General features: G+C 33.0%; 1 protein-coding gene across 1 annotated transcript in view; it reads right to left on the bottom strand.

Annotated features, from left to right (window-relative positions):
- ADAM18 (ADAM metallopeptidase domain 18) overlaps positions 1-25,991 on the bottom strand; it is a 151,754-nt gene that overhangs the window by 13,274 nt on the left and 112,489 nt on the right. The window contains exon 17 of the mRNA XM_015145216.3: positions 12,759-12,839. Coding sequence (XP_015000702.3) covers positions 12,759-12,839 — 81 coding nt within the window. The remainder of the gene's footprint in view (positions 1-12,758; positions 12,840-25,991) is intronic.

Genomic DNA, 25,991 nt, shown 5'->3' with positions numbered 1-25,991 from the left:
TTTTGTTGTTGAATATTTAGTGCACAACATTTTAATATTAGAATCAGAATATCACTTATGCATTTTTTTAGATGGGGTCTTGCTTTGTTGCCCAGGCTGGTCTTGAACTCCTGGGCTCACGTAATCCTCCTGCATCAGCTTCTCAAATTGCTAGGATTACAGGTGTGATCTGTCCTTATGCATCTTTTTAACTTATTCTTTTTAACTTAATCCTCTTCTGAATTAATTCACATTTATTTAAATACCTGATGACAACAAAGGGTCTCATTATTTTATTTTACTAACTTTAAAAGAAATAGAGCAAAATAATACCAAATAAATAATACAACTTAAAAAAAATGAAAAAACGTGATATTTTGGAGAATACATAACAATTGACTGTCAAATAGAAAAAAATAACAAGCACAAACCTCAGACACTTGCTGGCAATAATTCTAAGAACACACACACATACAAAAGACAACCTTGCAATATTCTGTACATGTAAAGAGACTGAATATAGCATCAAATTCTTCCTTGATAAGACTAAAAGAAACTGTATAGTACAACAGAGTTTCAAAGTTTGAAGGTAAACAAAAATATGATAATTTTTAGACAACAAAGGATCCCTTATATGGAAAACCATCATTTTTGCATTTTGATATCAAGATCTCTAAATGTATTTTTCTCATATGTATTTTTTCTCTATATTTTGACAAAGCGTTATTCCACTTCCCCACCCCTCCAATGAAAGTACAAGGACATGATAGAACATTTCATCTAGGATAGCAAATCTAAATATATTATACTTTTAACTGAAAGATAATTTAAAAACCAGAATTAACATAATGTATATAATCCCTTATAATATTAGGAACTTCAAGTCTAAAATTTCCAAAAAACCACAAATTTTAGAGGTTTAAGGTAAAGGGTAGGTACAAGCACAAAAATGGTCACTCCTTAATTCCATGGGCAAGGAGAAATAGGTTTTATTTAAGCTGGGCATATAAATAGACAAATAAGGAAAAAGAAACAAATGTTTAAATTCCCAGGTAACTAGGGTCCCCTCAGTCAATACAAAGTCATATTATAGAATTTACTTTGTATTAGGGCAAGTCATGGCAAGATAAAACATTAAAAATGATCTACAGAATATTAAAAAGTATGCTGAATTTTATCAAAAGCCTTTCTGCATCTTTTGAGATAATTGTGACTTTTTTGTCTTTAGTTCTGTTTACATGATGAATCACATTTATTGATTTTCATATGTTGGACCAACCTTGCATTCTGGGGATGAAGACTATTCTATTGTGGTGGATAAGCTTCTTTGATGTGCTCCTGAATTCGGTTGGCCAATATTTTGTTGAGGATTTTTGCATCGATGTTCATCTAAGATATGGGCCTGAAGTTTTCATTTTTTGTTGTGTCTCTGCCAGATTTTGGTATCAGGATAATACTGTCCTCATAGAATTAGTTAGGGAGGAGTTCCTTTCCAATTTTTTGGATAGTTTCAGTAGGAATAGTACTAGTTCATCTTTGTACCTCAGGTAGAATTCGCCTGTGAATCTATCTGGTCCTGGGCTTTTTTTGGTTAGTAAGCTATTTATTACTGCCTCAATTTCAGAAATTGTTATTGGTCTGTTCAGTGATTCAATTTCTTCTTGGTTCAATCTTGGGACAGTGTATGTGTCTAGGAATTTATCTGTTTCTTATAGATTTTCTAGTTTATGTGCATAGAGGTGTTTATAATATTCTCTGATGGTTGTTTGTATTTCTGTGCAGTCAGTAGTAACTTCCCTTTTATCATTTCTGATTGTGTGTATTTGAATCTTCTCTTTTTCTTCTTGGTTAGTATAGCTAGTGGTCTGTCTTATCATTTTTTTCAAAAAATAAACTCTGGATTGTTTAATCTTTTGAATGTTTTTGTGTGTGTCTCAATTTCCTTCAGAAAAGACTTCTGATAAAATTCAACATCCCTTCATGTTAAAAACTCTCAATAAACTAGCTATTGAAGGAACATACCTCAAAACAATAAGAGCCATGTATGACAAAACCACAGCTAACATCATCATCAATGGGCAAAAGCTGGAAGCATTTCCCTTGAAAACTGCCATGAGCTAAAGTGCCCTCTCTCACCACTCCTATTTAATATAGTATTTAAAGTTCTGGGCAGGGCAATCAGGCAAGACAAAGAAATAATAGAAAGAGAGGAAGCTAAATTATTCCTCTTTGTGGATGACATGATCCTATATCTACAATTAACCCCATTGTCTCAGCAGCCTCAAAGCTTCTTAAACTGATAAGCAACTTTAGCAAAATCTCAGGATTCAAAATCAATGTACAGAAATTGCTAGCATTCTGATACACCAACAACAGTCAAGCGGAGAGCCAAATCACTAATGAAGTCCCATTCACAATCGTCACAAAAAGAATAAAACACCTAGGAATATAGCTAACTAGGCAGGTGAAAGGTCTCTACAAGAAGAACTACAAAACATTGCTCAAACAAATCACAGATGATACAAATAAATAGAAAAACATTCCATGCTCATGGATAGGAAGAATCAATATTGTGAAAACGGCCTCACTGCCCAAAGCTATTTATAGATTCAATGCTATTCCCGTTAAATTAACATTGACTTGCTTCACAGAACTAGAGAAAACTATTTTAAAATTCATTGGGAAGCAAAAAAGAGTCGAAATGGCCAGGGCAATCCTAAGCAAAAAGAGGCATCAAACTATCTGACTCAATCTATACTACAGGACTACAATAATCAAAACTGCATGGTACTGGTACAAGGACAGACACATAGACCTATGGAACAGAATAGAGAACCCAGACATAAGATCACACACCAACAACTATCTAATCTTCAACAAACTTGACAGAAACAAACAATAGGGAACAAATACTCTATTCAGTAAATGGTGTTGAGGTAACTGGCTAGCCACATGCAGAAAATTGAAACTGAACCGCTTCCTTCCACCATATACAAAAATCAATATAAGATGGACTAAAGACTTAAAAGTAAAACCCAAAACTATAAAAACCTTGGAATACAACCTAGGCAATATCATTCAGGACATAGGCACTGGCAAATATTTCATGATGCAGATGCCAAAAGCAATAGAAACAAAAGCAAAAATTGACAAATGGGATATTATCAAAGAGCTTCTGTACAGCAAAAGAAGCTATCGACAGATTAAACAGACAAACTAAACAATGGGAGAAAATATTTGCAAACTATGTATCTGAAAAAGGTCTAATATCCAGCATTGCTAGGAACTTAAACAAATTTATGAGAAGAAAAAAAAAATAAAAACAACCCCATTAAAAAGTGGGCAAATGACATGAACAGAAACTTTTCAAAAAAATACATACATGCAGGCAGCAATTATATGAAAAAAAAAGCCTAACATCACTGATCATTAGAGAAATAAAAATCAAGACCACAATGAGATATCATCTCATACCAGTCAGAATGGCTATTACTAAGAAGTCAAAAAATAACAGATGCTAGCAAGGTTGTAGAGAAAAAAGAATGCTTATACACTGTTAGTGGGAAGGTTAATTAATTCACCCATTGTGGAAGACAGTGTGGTAATTCCTCAAAGACCCAAAGACAGAAATCCCATTCAACCCAGCAATCCTATTTCTGGGAATATACCCAAAGGAATATAAGTCATTCTGTTATAAAGACACATGCAGGCATATGTGCACTGCAGCACTAGTCACAATAGCAAAGACATGGAATAAACCTAAATGCCCATCAAGGATAGACTAAATAAACAAATTGTGGTACCTATATACCATGGAATACTATGCACCCATAAAAAAGTATGAGATCATGTCCTTTGCCAGGACATTGATGGAGCTGGAGGCCATTATCCTTGACAAACAAACACAGGAACAGAAAACCGAATACCACACGTTCTCACTTATAAGTGGGAGCTAAATGATGACAACACATGGACACATAGAGGAGAACAACACACAGTGGGGCCCACATGCACGCAGAGATTGGGAGGAGGAATGGGTCAGGAAAAATAACTAATGGATACCAGGCTTAATACCTCGGTGATGAAACAAACTGTATCACAAATTCCCACAACACGTGTTCATCTATGTAACAAATAAGCTGTATCACAAATTCCTATGACATGTGTTCACCATATGTACCCTTGATCTTAAAATGAAAGCTAAAAATTAATTCATAGTTAATTTAAAAAAAGAAAAGAAATGTTTAAATGTGAAATACAAGAAATACGGAGCATATAATGTCAGGAACAACAAGCATCTTAATTAATAAAAGGCAAAGATTATCACAATGTATTAAGAAGTGAAAATAGGAAATAGAACAATATATATATCAGCAAATATGAGCAAAAATGTACCACAATGAACATATCAAAAATAAGAATAAGAAAAATAAGATGATCGGAAATACATATATTTTTAGAAAAAAATTAAAAGATGTATAAAATCACTGATTTTCATATAAAACACAAATAAACCACACTTACATTAGAATAAATTTTAACTTACGTGGGTCAGTTGGTGGGGAAAAAGTTAAAAATATAATCAATTATTCTAAGTCTTGTAAGAACAGCAGGTCCAAATTCATTATTAGTTTTGAGCAAAAATTTTGGAAGCAAATATATTTACATCACTTAACCTTGTCAACATCATAGAAATAAAATATAAAAAGTGTCTAAATGACTCTATAATCTGAATTTTTCATGTCATGTTATACTCAGAAATTAATGTTTATAATGTACCAATTAGTTAAATAAAAAGAGCTTGGGATACTTATTTTTATTAAATTTTCGTTAGATTTCATAATTGTTTAAGAAAGATAAATTGCAAAATGTTAGGACACATATTTACTATTACATTTAGCTAAAAGTTCTACGTACAATATTTCAAATTTCAGTGAGAGAATTATTTTGTGAATATTCTCATACCAAATTTTGTGTTTACTTTTTCACATACATCTCCTGACCAAGAAATATTAATGATAAGCTCTATAAAATTCTGAATGAGAAAACTGTTTACACAAGTAAGCAATTATGAAATGAAATTACTGTACATTTAGAATTTGTGGCAATTAAAATTATTTTAAGCTTCAACAACATTCTCTTTTATTTGTTGATAAATTTGATGTTAAAATTTCCAGCGATTATGTGATTGTCTTAAAAATCAATTTTTAATGTCGTTTTCCAAGTAATGCTATAGCTTTTATTTCTAGAATACACACGCACTTTAAGAAAAATCACATTGTAGTTAATTTAAGTGTTATTAAAGTGGCATAAATTACACACAGATAGAATATTCTGACCAATTCAGTCCCCCATTTCACATTGTTTTACACCCTATGTTCTCTGAGTATCCAGAAAATACATTTCCCTGTCACCTTCTTGTCCCTCCTGTTCACATACATTATACAACTAATTTCTGAGAAAAATGCACAGGTAGTTGTGTACTTCTTTGGATATCCTCAGCTTATTGGGAAAGATCAGAAATTTCAAGATTTTTCTAATCATCATTGCTGCCTACTGGGGCAATAAGGTCCCATTATCACATTCTGCTCTGCTTTGTCACTCCTTGAAGATCCTTGGATGGGTTCCTCATTGAAACAATATTTACTCTATATCCAACCTCATTACCTGCAGGCCATCAGACTCAATATCTTGTGGCACACTTGTATTCAATTAGCAGTATAAATGTGGTCCAGTTATTAGATGAAAAACTGTGATTTATAAGCATTGCATTATTTTTTATATCAAGATCATAAAACATCTCATATTAGCACAAAAAAAAAATTCTACACACAGTATATTTAAGAAAACAAATTCATATATATTATAATATTAACACAACACATCTCACTTGTGTATTAAAAAATAATAAATCAAAACTAAGGAGGGTTTATCCTAGAAATTAAAAGATAATTCAGCTTTAGGAAATTCACTAATATGATTCATTCAAGTAAATTATTAATGGAAAAAAACACATTATATAATTAAATAATAAAAAATAATTCAATAAAATTGAAGTCTTTCTTCCTAAATTTTTCAGCAAGTTAAGTAAATATTGGAAGGTTCCATTAACCTAGAATGAATATGATGTACATTATTAAACTTTAGAATAATTCAACATGCAATTACTAAGCTGAAAAAACATAAAAAGCAAGTGAGACTTGTTAGTTCTTTAAGGAATGATAATTTCAAACCAATGATTGCCCCTTTTCAAAGAAGCCCTTGCCAATTTGGCACATTTAGAAGTATAACTCCAGCTTGACAGTAATAAGGGCAATTTTTAGGATACAAATAAACAATAGAATCATTATCATTTTCTTGAAATGCAGGAGTTGGAAAGTGGAGTTGTGAAGGGCTAGATAATACAGCCATTATCTCCCTAAAGGCATTTTCCATATTCTTAAGCTAAAAGCTAATCCAAAAATTTCTGTAAAGCACTGCTGTAATTCTTAGAGTTTCTGGATGCTGAGGACATAAAGATGCTGCAGTTTTTTAGGTGAAAGATTTAGATACTTACACCATTGAAATATGGTGTAACAGATTTATAAAACTGTGTCTTAGATTTATAAAGCGATGAACTTGTATTTACCTAGCTCAATCCATAAATGGATTTAAAGTAATCAGATCCACACTATTTCTACCAAGAGAAAACTATAAAGCCTCTCTTGTAAAACTTACCATCGTTGTTAAACATTCCATTGCAAATTATGTAAGGAGGTTTGTAAGGAAATAGAAAGGTATGAAGAAGAAAATCAGGCAATTGAAACGACTGTGAGAGGTACAGAAAATTACTCTAATGTAGTCAACAAAGAACGCTTCTGTGACTCCTGATAGGTTGAGGTATTTTCTCACACACCAAGCAATTCACCAAAAGGTTCTCCAGTGGACACTAGCTGGGTGTCAATACAATAAAAGAGAGCACTTAAATTAACAATACCAGGCAAAAAGTGGAGTTATCACTACAAATTATATAGACTTTACAAGGATATAAAAAGAATATGCCAAATAATTACAACTTAGACATGAGATAAATTGATTAATACATTCTAAAAATAGAGAAGACAAAATTTCCCCACACAATTGAAATCTATTAAAACTAAAGAAATTTAAAAATGGAAAAATAATATGATTAAGTCGGGAACACAATGCAAGACTGTAAAAGCAAATTAGAAACAGCAGAATAACAACAGAACTAGAAAATAGCTTTAAAACTCCCAGATTGAAGAAGAAAGAATGAAAGCTTGAGATATTCAGAATAAAATCTAACATGTATTTTACTCTTTCTATTTCTTGTATTCTTTTCTATGTTTCTGTGTTTATTTCTGTTAAAAATGTTTAAATGTATTTGGAACAGAGTACAAAACCATAAATTTGATATAAATTTAATCCCAAAAGGATTGATAGAGAATATAGAAAAAGCAAAATTAAGTAATGACTTAAAAATTTCCAAAAAATTTCCAAAACTTAAGAAAAATAATTCTTAGTAGAATCCAGTAGCTCTGTAAGTTCCGAGTATGATGAAAACTACATTTTAGCAAATCATATGCAAACACTTGAACACTAACGTCAAAAAGAAAACATTAAAAGCAGGTGTTCCTCAAGAAGCAAAGGTAAAATGCATCTGAATTCTCAGAAGAGATCATGTAAGTCAATATAAAACAGATTATATTTTTTAAACTACTGAAAGAAAATTCTGACCTAAAGATAAAACATTCAAAAAAACACTTATCAGAAAAAATGTTAATTTTAGCCACCATACTTTTTTCACGCTGAAGAAAATTTTTAACAGAAATAAACACAGAAACATAGAAAAGAATACAACAAATAGAAAGAGTAAAATATATCATTAAGCAAGAATAAATAAATGTTGACTACAGAAAACAACAATTATTGTGTTTTGATGTTTAAAAGATATAGAAGACAAAATGAATGATGTGAAAAAATTCACTACCTTTTAAAACAACCAATTGTTCAAGAAAGAAATCACAGGGAAAATTAGAAAATATTTTGAGAAATGCAAATAAAAACACAACATGCAAAAACTTATGTTATACAGCAAAATTTTAGTCAAAACAATTAGGCAAGAAAAAGAAATAAAAGGCAATCAAATTGGAAAGACACAATAACATAAAATATATTTGCAGATAATATATTCTTGTATGTAGAAAACCCTAAAGATCCCACATAAACATCTTAGGCTAATAAATTTAAAAAGTTGCAGGATACAAAATCAACACGCATACAAAAAATAGCTGCATTTTAACACACTAGCTAGCAATGCATAACCCAAAAAGGAAATTGAGAAAACAATACTATTTGCAATATTATTAGAAAGAACAGAATACTACTTAAGAACAAACTTAAAACCAAGGAGAGACAAGATATATACACTCAAAATTACAAACCATTGCTGAAGTTAAAGAAGACATAAATTTAAAAACATCTCATGTTCATGATTTGAAAGACTTAATATTGTCAAGATGATAATACTACCCAAGCCAATCTACAGATTCGTAACAATCTTGATCAAAATTCCAATGATGCTTTTTACACAAATTGAAAAATGCATCACAAAGGTCATATGAAATCCCAATGCACTTCAGGTAGCCTTAAAAGTTTTTTAAAAGGAAGAACAAAGTTGAGTAACTTATACTTCCTGAGGACAAAACTTCCTGCAAAGCCACAATAATGAAAACAATGTGGTTTGGCATGAAGATAGACATATAGACAAATGGAGAATAGAGAACCCAGAAATTAACCCTAACATTTACGGTCAAATTATTTCTGTCAAGGCTTCCATGACCATTCAATTGTTTCAACAAATGCCAGGAAAAGTGTATATCCATGTGTAAAAATATAGTTAGACTCTGATCTCGACCATATATCAACATTAACTCAAAATAGATAAAAGATCTAACTGAAAGAAGAGTTAAAAAGTTAAAGCTCTTAGAAATAAACATAAGGGAAAAGCTTTGTGACATTAGATTTGATGATTTCTTTAGTATTAAACAAAAAACCAGGCAACAAAAGAAAAAATAACTAAACATCATCAAAATTAAAAACTTTTGTACACAAAAGCATACTATCAAGACAGAGAAAAGACAATACATAGAATGGAAAAATAGCAAATCACATATATGATAAGGAATTAATATCCAAAATATACAAATAATTCTAAAACTCAATAATTCTAAATAATTAATTATTTAGAACTAAATAAATAATTCTAAAGCACAATTTTAAAACTGGCAAAGGACTTGAATAGAAAATTCTCTAAAGGTATATGGATTGCCAATAAGGGAAATAAAGCTCAATTTTGTTAATCACTAGGGAAATGGAAATCAAAACTACAGTGATATTCCATTTTGCAACTCTTAAGACGGTTACTATTAAAAAATAAAAATAAATACTGGGCAGGATGTAGAGAAATTGGAACCCCTGTGCTTGCACTGTTGGTGAGACTGTGGCAAAAAATATGGTGACTCTGCAAAAAGATTGACAATAGAATTACCATATGCTCCAGGAATTCTTCTGGCCATATACCTGAAATAATTGAAATGAAAACAGGGACCTCAACAGATATTTGTATACCAATGTTCATAGCAATATTATTTACAACAGCTAGAAGGCAGAGGCAAATTCAACATCCATTGACAAATCAATGGATGAACAAAATGTGGCATATGCATACAATGACATATTTTTCAGCTTAAAAAAGAATGAAATTTTGCTACATGATACAACATGGATGAACCTTGAAAATATCATGCTAAGTGAAATAAGCTAGACACAAAAGCGCAAATATTGTATAATACCAATTATATGAGGTATTTGGAGTAGTCAATTCACAGAAACCTCAAGTAGAATAGTGGTTACCAGGGGCTAGGGGAAGGGAATAATGGAGGATTTATTTTTAAAAAAAAACAGGCAAAAGATTAAGATGCTTCATTATAGAAGATATGCATATTCCAAATAAGTGTAATAAAAGATGCTCAACATCATATGTCATTAGAGAGCTGTAAATTAAAACAACATTGAATTACTACTAAATAATTAGAATGCTTAAAATCTCAATGGCTGAAAACACCAAATGTTGGTGAAGATGTCAAGCAACAAGAACTCTCATTCATTGTTGATGAGAATGCGAAATGATACATCTACTTTGAAAGACAATTTAGTAACTTCCTACAAAACTAAACAAACATGCTGCTATTATATGACTCAGTAATTGAGTCATATAATACCCAACTGAAATAAAAACTATGTCCACACCAAAACCTGTAAATGAGTGTTTATAGCAATTGTTATTCACAATTGCCCAAAATGGAAAAAAAAAAAAAAAAAGCCCACATTGTCCTTTAATAGATGAATGATCAGACACACTGTGGTACATCTGTAGAGTGCAATATTATTCAATGATAAAAGGAAATAAGCCATAAAGCCATGAAAAGACATGGAGGGATCTTAAGTAAATATTACTAAGACACAGTAAAAAGTTCATGGGTTTCTAGGGTTTATGGAAAGGGATGAAGGGCTAAATATGTGGATCACAGGGCATTCTTCCACAGTGAAACTATTCTGTATGATACTGTAATAATGGAAACATATTTTTAAGACCCACATATTTTTTAAGATGCATATTTTATAAGACCCATATATTTTTAGGACCCATAGAAAGTACAAAGAGTTAAACCCAATGAACCCAATGTAAACTATAGACTGTAGTTAATAATAATGTATAAATAGTAGCACAGGAATTATAGGGTATCACTCTAAGGCAAGATGCAAAATAATAAGGGAAGCAGGGAGGGAGAGGGACCAGATATATTGTAGTTCACTATACTTGGTGCTTGTTTTTATGTAAACCAAACATTGCTCTGAAAAATGTCTGCTAATTTTTTTAAAGCTACTATAGAAAATATACAATGAAGAAGCACCACCAAAATAGCATAACCTTGATACAAAATCAGAAACATTAAGTACAAGATATAAAACTATCAAATCCATAAGATAGAAACATTTATATCAAATAAAATACTCAAAAGTTGAACTAAAAGCAGGTCATGGTTGGTTTTATTCTGAGAATTAAAGTTGGCTTACTATTTTAAAAATCAATAAATACATTTGTACATTAACAGATTAAAGGGGAAAATCATATAGTAAAGTCAATAGATGCAGAAAAAGTCTTTGATAAAATTTAACATTTATTCATAATAGAAAACAAACTAGAAACAAAAGAATTATTTTAATAGAAAATTATAATAAAAATATTCTGCAAATATTACACTAAAGTGTGGAGCCTTGAAATTTTTTCTTTCACAGCAAGAATATCCACCACTTATATTGAATCATGCATAAAAGCCTGAATTTAATATTCTGTTATTTTCTTAACTTCTTTGATATTGACGCTTAGACTACTAGTTTTCAGAGTAATAAATTATAACTGTCCATGGCAACTAATGAAAAGTATATCACTAATAAAAAGAGAATGACACTGTCATAACTGGCAACATTTCATGAATAATAGAATTTCAGAACACCTACATGCTAATTCAATTGAACTGGAATGATAAATGATAAAGCTGTCTATTGAGAACTGTCATTAGAGAATCTATGCAAATTTGCCTAGATTCAGTAAGATTTCTATCGACTTATAATTATTTTAAGTAGTTTTTCTTTTTAAACATTTTAACTACAACATATAACATATGTAGAAATATAAATTAATGTAAATACAGAAGTTTCACCTTATGTATTTCCTTTATGAATGTAATATTTCATAGTAAAAGGTTTTATCAAAAAAATCTAAAAAGTAGAAGTAAAATGACTGAATGTAAATAAAAATATATGAAGAAAATTGTGTACCCAATGAAACATGGTAGTAAAAACTGATAATGTATAACTTTGTGTTGAGATATTATAAAAAATAATAAGGCTGAAAACCTATAATACAAAAGAGGAAGTAAAAAACTCAAGTCAAAAATTATAATTACAGAAAGAAAAAAACAAAACATTAAAATGTGACTATTTTCTTTGTTAACAACTGATAGTAAATTACTGACAATGTACTAGCATTTAATACCTTCTGAATCCAACTAATTTAGAAATTATAGAATTAAATATGAATACATTCTGGTGAATTTGAGGTTACTCTTATAATGTTAACTATGTCACGCACTGATTTTCTTTTAGGAAAATAATTTTTTAAAATCCTCAACTTGTAAATTTTAATAAATGGAAATGCAATATAAAATTAACAAATTTAAATTACCAGATTAAAACAAACAACTCAGAAGAAATAAAGCTTTTTGCGTGAAGTTGCATTTGCTATTGGAAGTCTCTCCATGAGAAAAAAATATTCCCTGATATGTCAACGTGTTTTTAAGTATACTCTGTAAAATATTGTATGCTCATATGCCTTAATTATTAAATGTATGTGGGAGAAAAAGTATGTTCACAATATAAGTAAAAATGCATTTATTTGTGTTGAAGAAGAGTAAATGTTTTTATTTAAACATATTACTAATTATTAAGTTGTGACTGCTTACAGTTCAATACGTATCTTGTACAATTCACTTAATATGTTATACAGTGTTGAAACTAGGTCAAGTAATTTTCTTTATATTAGTCTACTAGACCTGGGCAAGTTTAAATAGCTTAGACTCTCAATCCTCATAAACAGATGTTTATTTGAATTACCCACAACAATAACAGGCAATTCAGATACAAAAGTGACTTACCCCTTTCCCTTTGCATTTTGTGGTGGTATTACAGTTATATCCCGTTAAATGAACTTTTCTGCAGGTTTTATTTACACAGTACTAAAATGAAACAAACAAAATTTTTACAATTCACAAATATCATATAAAACAAGAAAAAACATAAATGGTTTCATATATATGCATAAGAGATGGTTAAGTTGAAAGACTTTTATTAATATCGATATGACTATTAATAAATTATTAAGATAATATTAATTATATTAATATTAGTCATTAATACAAAAATCTAAACAAAGTAATTGCAAGCAAAAAACTGAGGGTGCTTACCTTGACGTGGTTTATGTAAAGGTTACATATAGTTTTAGTTTTTGATACTTACAGCTGGGATTGGATTGAGACACTCATCATATGAGTTTTCTAAATTATGTTAATGTTTTGTTATGAATAATTGATTAAATGTTAATGACTTATCTTCTCAAAAAATGGAACAGAAAATCATTTTGTTTAGATTTTAAGTATAATTCATAAGTTATGAATCTTTGTTATAATATTCCTCAAAATAATACGGCAAGAAAAATATGTATTTCTTATAAAACTTTTTTTATTGCAAAATGGGTAATACAGTGGTGAATAATCCTCTAGATATGTGGTGTTTTGCCTCATTTATGTTTTTCTATTTTTTTTCTGACTTTGTAAGCTTCTTTTTTATTTCAAAATGTCACCATAAAATCTGTTTAAGTCATTCACAATATAACAATACCAAACATGAATAAAAATTAGCTTTTTAATTATTTCCTCAAATCTGCATGAAACCAATTTATAGATTATAAGTTGCATATGTCAACCCGGTTTTGTCTCTCATATTCAGCAAATATCAGGTGTTCTGGCCAGAGCAATTCAGCAAAAAATAAAAAGATATCCAAGACTATTTTTAGCTTCCATGTATGAGTAAGAATATATGATATTTATTTCTCTGTGCTTGGCTTAATTCAGTTAATACAATGGTCCCTAGGTTCATCCATGTTCTGCAAATAACATGAATTTGTTTATCACTAAATAATGATTCTGTTGTGTGTATGTGCCACATTTGCTTTATCTATTCACCCATTAATGAGCAATTAGGTTGATTCCATAGTTTGGTTATTGTGAATAGTGTGGCGATAAACATGGGAGTGTGACTATCTCTTCAACATTAAATACACATGGCAGAAAAAAAGTGGAACAATAGATACTGGGACTGCTTGAAAGGGGAGGATAGGGAAAGGGGCCTGGTTTGGGAGGTTACTTATTGGGTACTATGCTCACTACCTTGGTGATGGAATCATTTGTACACCAAGCCTCAGTGACAGGTAATTTACCCATGTAACAAACCCATGCACATATACCTCCCGAACCTAAGATATGATACAATAGAATAACATTGTCTAATTTAGACCAGTGTATGTATAAGGAAGGGAGATTATAAGAAATTAATAATCAAGCGATGAACTCTTAAGTTAACTAACATTTCTCACTGGATCATAAGTTTGATTTAAAGTTATACATTGCTGATCAGAATAAGAAGATGACAAATTATGCATTGTAAATAATTTTAGGAAACAGAATAAAGTACCATTCATTGCCATTTAAGTATGCATCAAAATTTATGTGAATATTGCATAGACATATTTTGAATGTTTTTGAGATTATTTTTTATCGTATTCTAAGTAGCACAAGAACTTTCTATATATAGGTGCAAAAGGCCACATGGGAATGTGAAAATAGCTTTATATTAAAATGTATACTAATATTATAACTGAACATGTTTCACTTAATATCTGTATTTCTGCAATCCATTCTGGAAGTCTAGTTGGACAAAAGACACTTCAAGTAAAAAAAATAGGAATCTATTTTTAAAAATCAATGTGGTCAACATCCTGTGATGAAGGCACTCTTAGTTAACTTTCAACAAATTCCCCTTAGATCTGTTGGCTCAATATGAATATGCACCAAACAAAGAAATGGAAACACACTTTTAATCACATAATACACTGCAAGTGATGTGCGATAACTAATAGTTCAACAAAGAAGTTTCCAATTGCACAGAGTTCTGATTCCTATGCATTTCTTAAAAGCAAATAATGAATAAAAAATATCTAAGAGTCTGAAAATAAGTTTTCTTAACTACTGTTGTTTTTTGTATGTCAAAAATTGTAATCATTTAAGAACAAAAGAGACAAACAAGCTATTGTCATTTTAGAAATGAAAAACGAAACACTTTAACCAAGATATTAACATGCTGTGGTTGGAATGTTTGTGTTCTCCAAAATTCACTTGTTGAAACCTAATCTGCAGTGCAATCATATTGAAAGGTGGAGCCCTTAGAAGGCAATTAGGTCATGAGGGTAGAATCCCCATGAATGGGATTAGTGCCTTAATAAAAGAGGTCCAGTGGAGCTTGTTCACCATTTCTGTCACGTGACGACATGGCAAGGTACCAACTTTAAAGCAGAGAACCAGTCCCAACCAGGCACTAAATCTGCTAGCACTTTGATCTTGGACTTCTCAGTCTCGAAAACTATTAAGTAGTACATTCCTGTTGTTTGTAAATTAACCAGTCTCAAGTATTTCATTATAGCAGCATGAATGCACTAAGACAGAAATTGGTACTGAGAGGTGAAATGTTGCTATAACAAATACCTAAAGATGTGGAAGTTGCTTTGGAACTCACTAATGACTGGAGGCTGAAAAGGTTTGGAAGTGCATGCTAGAAAAAGCCTACATTGCTGTAAGTGGAGAATTAAGGATGATTCTGGTGAGGGCTCAGAAGAGGATAGCTGTAGAGAGAGCCTCAGTCTTCTCACAGGTTACCTAACTGGTTGTGATCAGAGCATTGGTAGGAAAATGGATGGTGAAAGCCATTTTTATGAGGTCTCAATTGAAATGAGGACCAAGATACTGGAAACTGAGGGAATGATGATCTTTGTTATAAAGAGGCAAATAACTTGGCTGAATTGTTTGTGTCCTAGTGTTTTGTAGAAGGTGGAATTTCTGAGCCATGAAATAGGATATTTCAGAGAAGAAGAAATATGTTAGCAGATGGTGGAGGGTGCAACATGCTTTTTTATCAGTTTATAGTAAAGTGTGAGAAGAAATAAATATTAAACATGGAATTTATAATGAAAAGGAAAGCAGAACTAAAAGATTTGGAAAATTCTTATCCCCACCATGTTGTAAAGAATGAAAAAGCACATTTTTGGGAGAAAACACCAAGGATATGACCAAGCCACCTTTTGAAAAAGAGATTAAGGTTTGGAAACTAGGTGATATTCCCCAAGTCAATGGAAGAATGACCCTGAAGGCATTTCAGAGATTATCAGTGCTGCCACTCCCATTACGAATCGGAGTTACAAGGCTTCAGGGACAGATCTTTGTCAAAAGAGGAGCTTCATGCACCCACAGGACTTTGGCACTTACTGCTCGTGATGTCTCAAGTCTCTGTTCCCTGCATTCTAGCAAACTGCTTCTCAAGCATACCAGGTGGGGCTCCTGTGGGCCCAGATGGGATGAGGCCCAAGGGAATGTCCTTCTGGAGGGCACATTGTATCAACCTTGGGGGTGTCTCCTTGGTGCCATCTCTACGAGAGCCCAGAGTGAACAACCAATGGAGGCGTGGCTGCCTTGATCTGGACTTCAAAGGATGCCACAGAGACCCTCAGAGCACAGGCAGAAAACTGTCATACTAGGGCAATGCCCAGTGGAGCTGAGAGCAAGAGTGAGGCCAGCACAGATAGCCCCCACTAGGGTCATGATTACTCAAGCAATGAGTACAGAACTGCCCCCTTAACCTCAGGTCGGTTGAGTCACTGGTGTGCAACTCTAGCCTAAGAGAACCCCAGACATACAACTCCAACCTGTGAGAGGTGTGCATGGGCTGTAACCAGCACATCCATTGAGACTGGGCTGCCGAGAGTCTTGGGGGCCCAGTTTGTGCCCCAGTGTGTCTGGAAGATATGTCAAAAAATTGTTCTCCAACTCTAATAGTTAATGTTTTTTGCCTCATTGGATTTTGGACTTACTTGGAACCCTTCCTTCCTATTTCTCCCTTTTGTAATGGGCATGTGTATCCTATGCCTGTTTACTATTGTATTTTGTCAGTAAATAAATTGATTTCACAAGTTCAAAGCTGGAAGGCAAAATGCCTTAGGATGAATCATATCTTGAATTGCACCCATATCTGAGTTAGATGATATTTAGATGAAAATCTGGACTTTAGACTTTTGAGTTGACATTAGAATGAGTTATGGATTTGGGGGCTACTGGGATGGAATACATTTTACATATGAGAATAACATGAATTTAGGGGGTCAGAGGTGTAATGTTATGATTTGAATGTTTGTGTTCCCCCAAATTCATATGTTCAAACCCAATACCCAATGCAGGACTATTGATAAGTGAGGCTTTTAGGGAGTGTGAGGGTCATTAGGTTATGAGAAAAGAACCTTCATCAATGGGATTGGTGCTCTTTTAGAAGAGCTCCAAGGGAGCTTATTCACCCTTTCTCCCATGTGAGGATGCAGCAAGAAGGTGCCATTTTTGAAGCAGAGAGTGGACTCTCACCAGACACTGAATCTGTTGGTTCCTTGATCTTATACGCTTAGCACTGTTATGTCTCCTAAACAGCCATGATCAAAGTTTTTGCTAATTTCAAGCAATCTCCCCAAAATTTACCATGTAAATTCAATCTCTTGTGCCATCTAATCTCTACAAAGCTACTTTAGTATACACAGAATAAGAGGACATTTATTGTCTTTACAAACACATATTTTTCTTGAGGATCCAGAATATTGAAGTGTCCAAATGCCATCAACGAACTTCCATATACTGTTTTTTAGACAACGTGACTCAACATAATTATAATTCCAAACAAGAAAACTCACATAATTACATCCAGTAACACAGAAAAAGCATGAGACAAACTTCAGTATTCATTTATGATTTTAAGAAAAAAAACCTCTAGGTAAACAAATAATAGATAGGAACTCCCTCAATGATGAAGAAACAGTGAAGGAACATCTTCAAAAACCTATAGTTAACATCACACTTAATTAAGAAAAACTGAATGTTTTCCCAGAAGAGCAGGAAGAAGGCCAGGGTGTCCCCTCCTACCAGTATTTTTCAGCATAGTAGTTATATTTCTAGTTGGTGAAATAAGGCAAGAAGAGTAAATTTTAAAAAACATTATAAAAGAAAACATTAAGCATTCCCATTTTTCATGTGATATAATTGACCACATACCAAATATTAACAAACATATCCTTAAAAACTTTTAGAGCTAAGACGTGAGTTTACCAAGGTTTCAGGACACAAGTTCAATACATAAAAATCACATTTCTCTAACAATCGTATGTGTGAAAATTAAAACATAATATCATTTAAAATTGTTCCAGTGTAAGCAAAATACTTACATTTAAATGTAAAAAGTACATACTGGATCTATATCCTGGAAATTATATACTACTGATAAAAGAAATCAAAGACTACCTATATAGTTGAAGAGACTTATCATATTCATAGATTGAAAGACAATATAGTAAAGATGTCAATTCTCCTCAAATTCATCTACAGTTTTTACACAATTTCTATCAAAATTCTCCAAATATTTTGTCTAACATAAGTTTATTCTAAAATTCATATGAAAAGTTACAGAACTTAGAATAGCCAAAACAATTTTGAAAAATAGTAATACGGTGAAGAGAATCACCCTGCCTAATACTAAGGTTTACTTCAGAATTAGGGAAATCAAGAGTATGCTAATGACAGATGAATAGACATGTAGACCAATTTAACAGTGCAGAGAACTCCAAAATAGACCCACAAAATATACCTAATTAATTTTTGACAAAGGTACAAAAGTAATTCAATGGAGAAAGAAGAGCCTTTCAACAAACAGTTTTTAACTAAATGGCCATACATAGGCAAAAAACAAACAAGCAAACAAAAAAACTCTTAAACTTCATGAAAGTGTTAACTTAAAATTACACTTTAAGTTACACTTTAAGTTACACTTTAAGTCCACATTGGAATGTGGACTCCAATGTAAAATGGAATATACATTTTTGAAAAACACAGGAGAACAGCTTCATGATCTAGTTCTAGATGAAAAATTATTAGATTTGACACCAAAAGCATGATACATAAAAGGAAACATGATACATAAAAGCTAAACTGGACCTTATGAAAATAAAAAGTTTTTGTTCTGAGAAGAGTTGTTCTAAAGAGGATGGGGGGAAAAAGCTACAGGAATGGCGTTAGCAAAATGGAGTAATAGGAGGTTCAAAGACTGATCTGGCAGCCATTCATGCATGAAATAATCTTCATCAGAACTCTGAAATCTGAGAGAGGGAAGAAAGAACCAATGTGGAGCACAGAAATGAGGAAAGACAAATTGGAAAATGTAGGAAGAATGATTTTACTTTAACCATGTCAATTCTCGCCCAAGCCTAACAGAGCAGATTGGAGAAAGATGCTCTCCACCTGGGAGCTTTCCCATTGGTGAGAAAGAGTGAAGTATGTGTCTGAATTTGCTGCAAATTCCAGCAACAGACTCACTCCAGGAGACCACATCACCAAGCCAGTAGCCATGAACCCAGGCTCCAGATCTACCCCTGCAGACCCAGGCCCCAGTCCTGTGCCAGTGGATTCAGACACCAGCACACTGCTGCAGACTTAGGCTGCAGGATAGCCCCAGAGTCCAGTAAGCTCTTGCAGACACAGGAACCAGAACTTCCCCTGTGTACACAGGTTTCTATACGCTAATAACAAACATTCTGAAAAAGAAAATCAAAGAAGTTATCCTGTTTATAATAGCTCCCAATAATACTTATGAATAAATTTAATCAGGAGGACAAACACCTGAACATTGAAATATATAAAATCTTGATGAAAGAAATTGAATATGGTACAAACAAATGAAAACATATCTCATTTTCACAGACTGCAAATATATTTTTTGTCCATACTATCGAAAGCAACCTACAGGTTCAATGCAATCTGTATCAAAATATAAATGACAATCTTCATAGAAAAAGAAAAAAATTCAAAATTTTTATAAAGCAACAAAAGTCCATTATTAAGCAAACATAACAAAGCTGGAGGCATCACAAAATCTGTCTTAAAACTATAGTACAAATTGATAGCGTGCAAAATGGCATGGTACTGGCATGAAAACAAATACATGGACAACGGGACAGAATAGAGAACCCAGAAATAAATTCACAAATATACAGTCAATGAATTTTAGAAAAATATGCCAAGAATACACAACAGGGAAATGGAAATTCCCTTCAAAAACTGGTTAAGAAAACTGGATATTATAGTCAATATCCAGGAAAACTGGATATTATATGTAGAAACATGAAATTAGACCCTTATCTCACATCATACAAAAATCAACTCAAAATGGATTAAAAAACCCATAAGACCTGAAATTATAAAATTAATAAAAGAAAACATAACAGAAAATCTTCATGACATTGGTTTGGGCATGATTTTGAAGATACGAATTGTATATGCAACAAAAGCAAAAGTAGACAAATTGGATTATATCAAAGAAAATCTTCTGCGTAGTCAAGGACACAGTTAACAGAGAGAATAAACAGCCTATGAAATGATAGAAAACATTTAAAACCCATACATCTGATGAGGAGTTAATATCCAAAATATAAGAGGAACTCTAACAAATGAATGGTAAGAAAATGATCTGATTAAAAACTGGGCAAAGTATATAAATAGAAATTTATTTTAAAAAGATACAAATCGCCAATAGATATTAGAAAAAAAATACTCAAAATCACTAATAAATCATTAGAAAAATGCAAATTAAAACCACAATAAGACATCACCTCATACCTGTAAGCATAGCTATTATCAAAAAGACTAAAGATAATAAGAGTTGGAGAAGATGTGGAGAAAAGGGAACTGATATGATTTGGCTCTACGTCTCCACCCAAATCTCATGTTGAATTGTAATCCCCAATGCTGGCAGAGGGATCTGTTAGGAAGTGATTGGATCATGGGGGTAGATGTCCCCCTTGCTGTTTTCGTGATAGTGAGTTCTCATGAGATCTGGTTATTTGAATGTGTGTAGCACTTCCTCCTTCTTTCTCCTCTCTCTTCTCTCTCTCTCTTGCCAGCCATGTGGATATGTGCTTATTTCCCCTTTGTCTTTCACTGTGATTGTAAGTTTCCTGAGGCTTCCCCAGCCAGGCCTTCTGTACAACCTGTGGAACTGTGAGTCAGTTAAATCTCTTTTCTTCATAAATTACCCAGTTTCAGGTAGTTCTTTATACCAGTGTGACAACAGACTAATACAGAAAATTGGTACCAGAGAAGTGGGGCTTTGCTATAAAGATACCTGAAAATGGGGAAGCAACTTTGGAACTGGATAACAGGCAGAGGTTGGAAGGAAGCATTCAGCATGGGAGAAAGATGAAAGCCAGAAGACTCAGCAAGCCAGCTTATCCTAACTTCTTCCTTCTGCTTTTTTCTAGTCGGGCTGTAAACCACATTGAGGGTGGGTCTTCCTCTCCCAGTCCAGACTCAAATGTTAATCTCCTCTGGCAACACTCAAAGACACACTTAGAAACAATACTTTACCAGCAATCTAGGCATTCTTCAATCCAGTCAGGTTGACACCTAATATAAACCAACACAGGAACCCTTGTACACTGTTGGTGGGAATATAAATTCATATAGCCACTATGGGAAGCAGTACATAAGCTTCTCAAAATCTGAAAATAGAAATACCATATGATCCACCAATTGCGCTACTGGGTAAACATCCAAAGGAACTGGATTCTAAAGAGATGTCCACACTACCCTCTTCAATGTAGAATTTTTAACAATAACCAAAACATGGAAGAAATCTAATCTAAATGTCCATTAATAAATGAATGGATAAAGAAAATATGGTATATATATACAATGGAATATTACTTAGCTATAAAAAAGGAATTCCTGCCATTTGCAACAACATGGATGAACCTAGAGGACAATAGGCTAAACGAAATAAGCCAAGCACAGAAAAACAAATGCTACATGATATTGCTTATATGACAAATCTTAAATAATAAAACTTAACAGAAACAGAGAGTGGAATGGTGGTTACTAGGGACTGGGGGAAGGGAGAAATGGGGAGATATTAGTCAAAAGTTAAAACATTTGGTTATCTGAGATAAGTAATTCCTAGAGATTGACTGAATGTCACAGTTTATATAGTTAACAATAATGTATTATGTACTTAAAAAATTCCTAGGGGATAGATCATATGTTAAATGCTTCTATGAGAAAGGTAACAATAATAAATAAGTAAATAAATAAATAAAAGATTGGGAAAAAGTTTTGGAAGTTATAAATAGCTTACAACATGGAAGGTAGTGATCATTTCACAGATGTATAATTATCTCTAAACTCATCAACTTATTGTTTATTTATCTTCTATTTATTTATTTATTTATTTGAGACAGGGTCTTGCTTTGTTAACCAGAGTGGAGTGCAGTGGTGTGAAAGCCCCAATCTCCTGAGCTCAAGAGATCCTCTTGCTTCAGCCTCCCAAGTAGCTGAGACTACAGGTGTGTGCCACCTCACCTGGCTAATTTTTTAAAATATTATTACTTTTTTTAGAGACAAGGTCTCACTGTGTTTCCCAGGCAGGTCTGGAATTCCTGAGCTCAAGTGATCCTCCCATCTTGGTGTTTCAAAGTGGTTTTTGTATGTCAAATAAAACTATACATTCAACCAAAAAAAGTAAGTAAAGCAAACTACAGAGTAGAAGAAAATATTTGCCATCTTGCCTTTATGATATTTAAAAACAAACTGAACTTTAAAAAAAGACAATCTGATTAAAATAGGCTAGACATGATCCAATGCTTTACTCAGGAGGATATACTGATGACATATAAGTTCATTGAAAAAATATTGAATATAATTAACCATTAAAGAATGCAAATATCACTATGCACACATAAAAATGAGAAAATAATAAGTAGTGCTAACACCAAATGCCAGTGAGGATATGGAGAAACTTCTCACTCACACACTGCTAGTGGAAATGAAAAATGGTAGAGCCACTCAATCAAAGATTATAGCAGTTTCTCATAGAACCAAAAACATACTTAGCTTGCAAATCAGAAATTGCACTCTTAGAAGTTTGTCTTTGGACAAGGAAACAATACCCGTATTATCTCAGTTTCTGCAAGTGATGAAAGGAATGGCACAGCTTGGTCTTTTGCTTCAGATATTTGCATAGACTGGTATTAAAATGCCAGCCAATTTCATCTGAAGCTTTTACTAAAATGAATATGCTTCCAAATTTGTCACGTGGTTGTCAGAAGGCTGTTGTATTAACATGCTCATTTCCTCAAGGTCTTTTGGGTGGAGGACATACTCAGTTTCTTCCCATGTATTACTCTTCAATGTGGCAGCTTGTTTCATCCAAGTAAGCAATGAAGAAGGGTCAGGAGAACAAAATGAAAAATACTATCTGTTGTAACCTAATATTGTAAGTTATAGTCCACCATTTTTTCCATACTCTATTTGCTAGAAGCAAGTCACTGTGTCCATCCCTCACATGGTTGGTAGGGAAAGTGTATTATGAAGGGAGTAAGCAGAAGATGGTAAGATATTGGAGGGCATTTTAAAAGCTGAGCAGCACAGTTCAGCTTCTAATGTTGCGTATCTTTTAGACATAAAAACCACAAGAATTGTCAAGCTCTCCAGCATTCTCATTTCATTATAGCATCAGTTCAAAGCCTATTTCTTCATCTGAGTTAACTCCATCTGTGGATTAAGTTCATGGGTATACTTCCTTGAGTATTGCTCCTCCATTTGTAGATCTTTGACACTAGAGAGTAATCTGTCCCCAACCTCAACAATATATAATGGTAATAAAGGCATAGAATAACTTACAGATACTTTCATTCAAAGTGTGTGTGTTGGGGGGAGGATTAGAACTAAAAAGGAATTACTAGTCCATAGCAATTCTGAAATATCTAGAAGGGCTCATGTTGGGAGTTCCTTGATTGGCTCTCAAGGTTTCTGAATAATCTCTCTTGGCTCTCAGTTCTGCCTTCTCAGTTCTTATTTCATTAAGTATTCCTTCATTTTTCAGGAAAGATAGCACGCGTTTGCCTCTGAGCAATTGTCTCAGCCTGCCTCCTCTCAGTAGAATTTTGGGGGTCCAACAGCCTCTTTTCATTTTGTATTTTCTTTACTGGCAGTTTCTCAAAAACTGTGGGTCTCCTGTGAATCTCTTTGGGACTCATTACATTAAACAAAAGCCATGCTCTCAAATATCTTTGAAATGAACCATTTTCTACCTTGGGCTTCTGCTGAGATGGCTGAAGGACAAAGCTCTGAAGTTTCTAGATGCTCTACTTTTTAAAATTAGAGGATTTGTGAGGCACAGTCTTTCTTTCTTGAGAGGACTTTTGTATAACTGAATAAAATTCTGAGCCTTTTATTGTAGAACATTAGTTAAGAGTTGATCTTGACTAATCTTTTGGAACTCTTAACTAGTGTTTTATAGCCTCACTCTTGACCATGGTTTCCTAATAGTTCTTGGAATCCATTTCTTTATTTCAGCATCCTTTGCTATCTGTAGAGGCTAAGATTTTTCAAAATCATCAATGGTTATGTTTTATTTAACAGTTCCCTCAGCTTATTTCATTTCATATTATATTATAAGCTGTTAGAAGGGATCAGAAGCTAGATCACCAAGTTATGTACATATTCTACTTTCCACATACGTGTAGAAGACAATATGCTAAGCTTTCTGCCACTATATAAAAAGAACCTTACTTCCTCCAGTCTTTCATAATATACTCCTAACTATCACTTGAGCCCTCACCAGCCAGGTCCTTAAACTCCGGAGTTGTCCTTAAGGTCCGTCCCAGGCAATTTAAGCTTTCTGTACCTTGGTCTTCAACATTCTTTTGGTCTCTATCTACTTCCTTGTTCTATATTCCTTCCCACTTTTTAAGGTATTTGTTACAGCAGCACCATATTTCCAGGTATCAAATCTGTATCAGTTATCTATTGCTGCCTAACAAAATTATCACCAAAATTAATGACATTAAACAACACATATTTATTATATCACAGCTTCTGTGAGTCTGAAATTCAAGCACATCTTATCTGGGTTCTCTGCTTCACAGTCTCTTACAAACTGAAATCAAGGTGTTATCTGCTTTCTGGGACTGTTGTCTCATCGCTTGGTCTGACTTGCAAAGCTCCTCTTCATAGCTTGCTTGTGTGGTTTTGGCAGAATTCAGTCCCTCACAGGCTGTTGAACTGAGGGCCTCAGATTTTCACTGTCCCACAGTTGCTTTCCTCGTGGGATTTTCCAGGAAGGCAGCTTGCTTCAGCAAAGCAAGCAATCTGAGAACGCAAGGGAGACAGTCCATGCAAAACAGAAGTCACTATCTGTTCTCATCTTCTTTCTTGTCTCCAACCTCTAATCTTGTGACATTCCAAAACTTTTGCATTTTATTTGTTACAAGCAAGTCATTAGATACAGCCTACAGGCAAAGGAAGGGATTACACAAAGGAATGAATGACAGAAAGTGGGATCACTGAGAGTCATTACAGGAGCAGATCACCACACGAAGGTTTCTCAAGGGATTAGGGTTGCTGACACCAGATATAACAATTAACTAACTCCTCCTCTATTTCTAGGTTTTGTTTTATTTTTACACATCAAATAAGCACCAAATGACATTTAAATGCAACACTCTATAATTATTGTGCGAAATTTCAGATGCCACATAGTATCATGTTTTCTGGAACATGTGCCCTTGTATTGCAAGATTAACCAAGTCTCTAAAGCCTTTTTGTCCTCTTTTTATGTTATGATGACACAGATATAAGCGTTCATATATATTCATGCATGAGCCTGTATATGCATACTATAGCAATGTTTCCCAGTATAGATTGTTTGGTTTCAAACCTTTTGTACACTTGTATTTTGATCAGATACAAATCAAATAATTTAAGAAATATGTAAAGTCAATTAATGTTCTTTGTGAAGCAAGGAAAATGGGAAACTTTGTATTAGCATTTTACAATTTAAAGCTACCAGATGTCAGTTAGTAAAATCTTGTGCTTAAAATATATATATATAACTTTGGGAGGCCGAGATGGGCGGATCACGAGTTCAGGAGATCGAGACCATCCTGGCTAACACGGTGAAACCCCGTCTCTACTAAAATACAA

The sequence above is a fragment of the Macaca mulatta genome, chromosome 8, assembly GCF_049350105.2.
Source record: "Macaca mulatta isolate MMU2019108-1 chromosome 8, T2T-MMU8v2.0, whole genome shotgun sequence".
Lineage (NCBI taxonomy): Eukaryota > Metazoa > Chordata > Mammalia > Primates > Cercopithecidae > Macaca > Macaca mulatta.
Note: the sequence above shows the minus strand (reverse complement) of the source record. Positions and strands in the feature narration are given on the sequence as shown.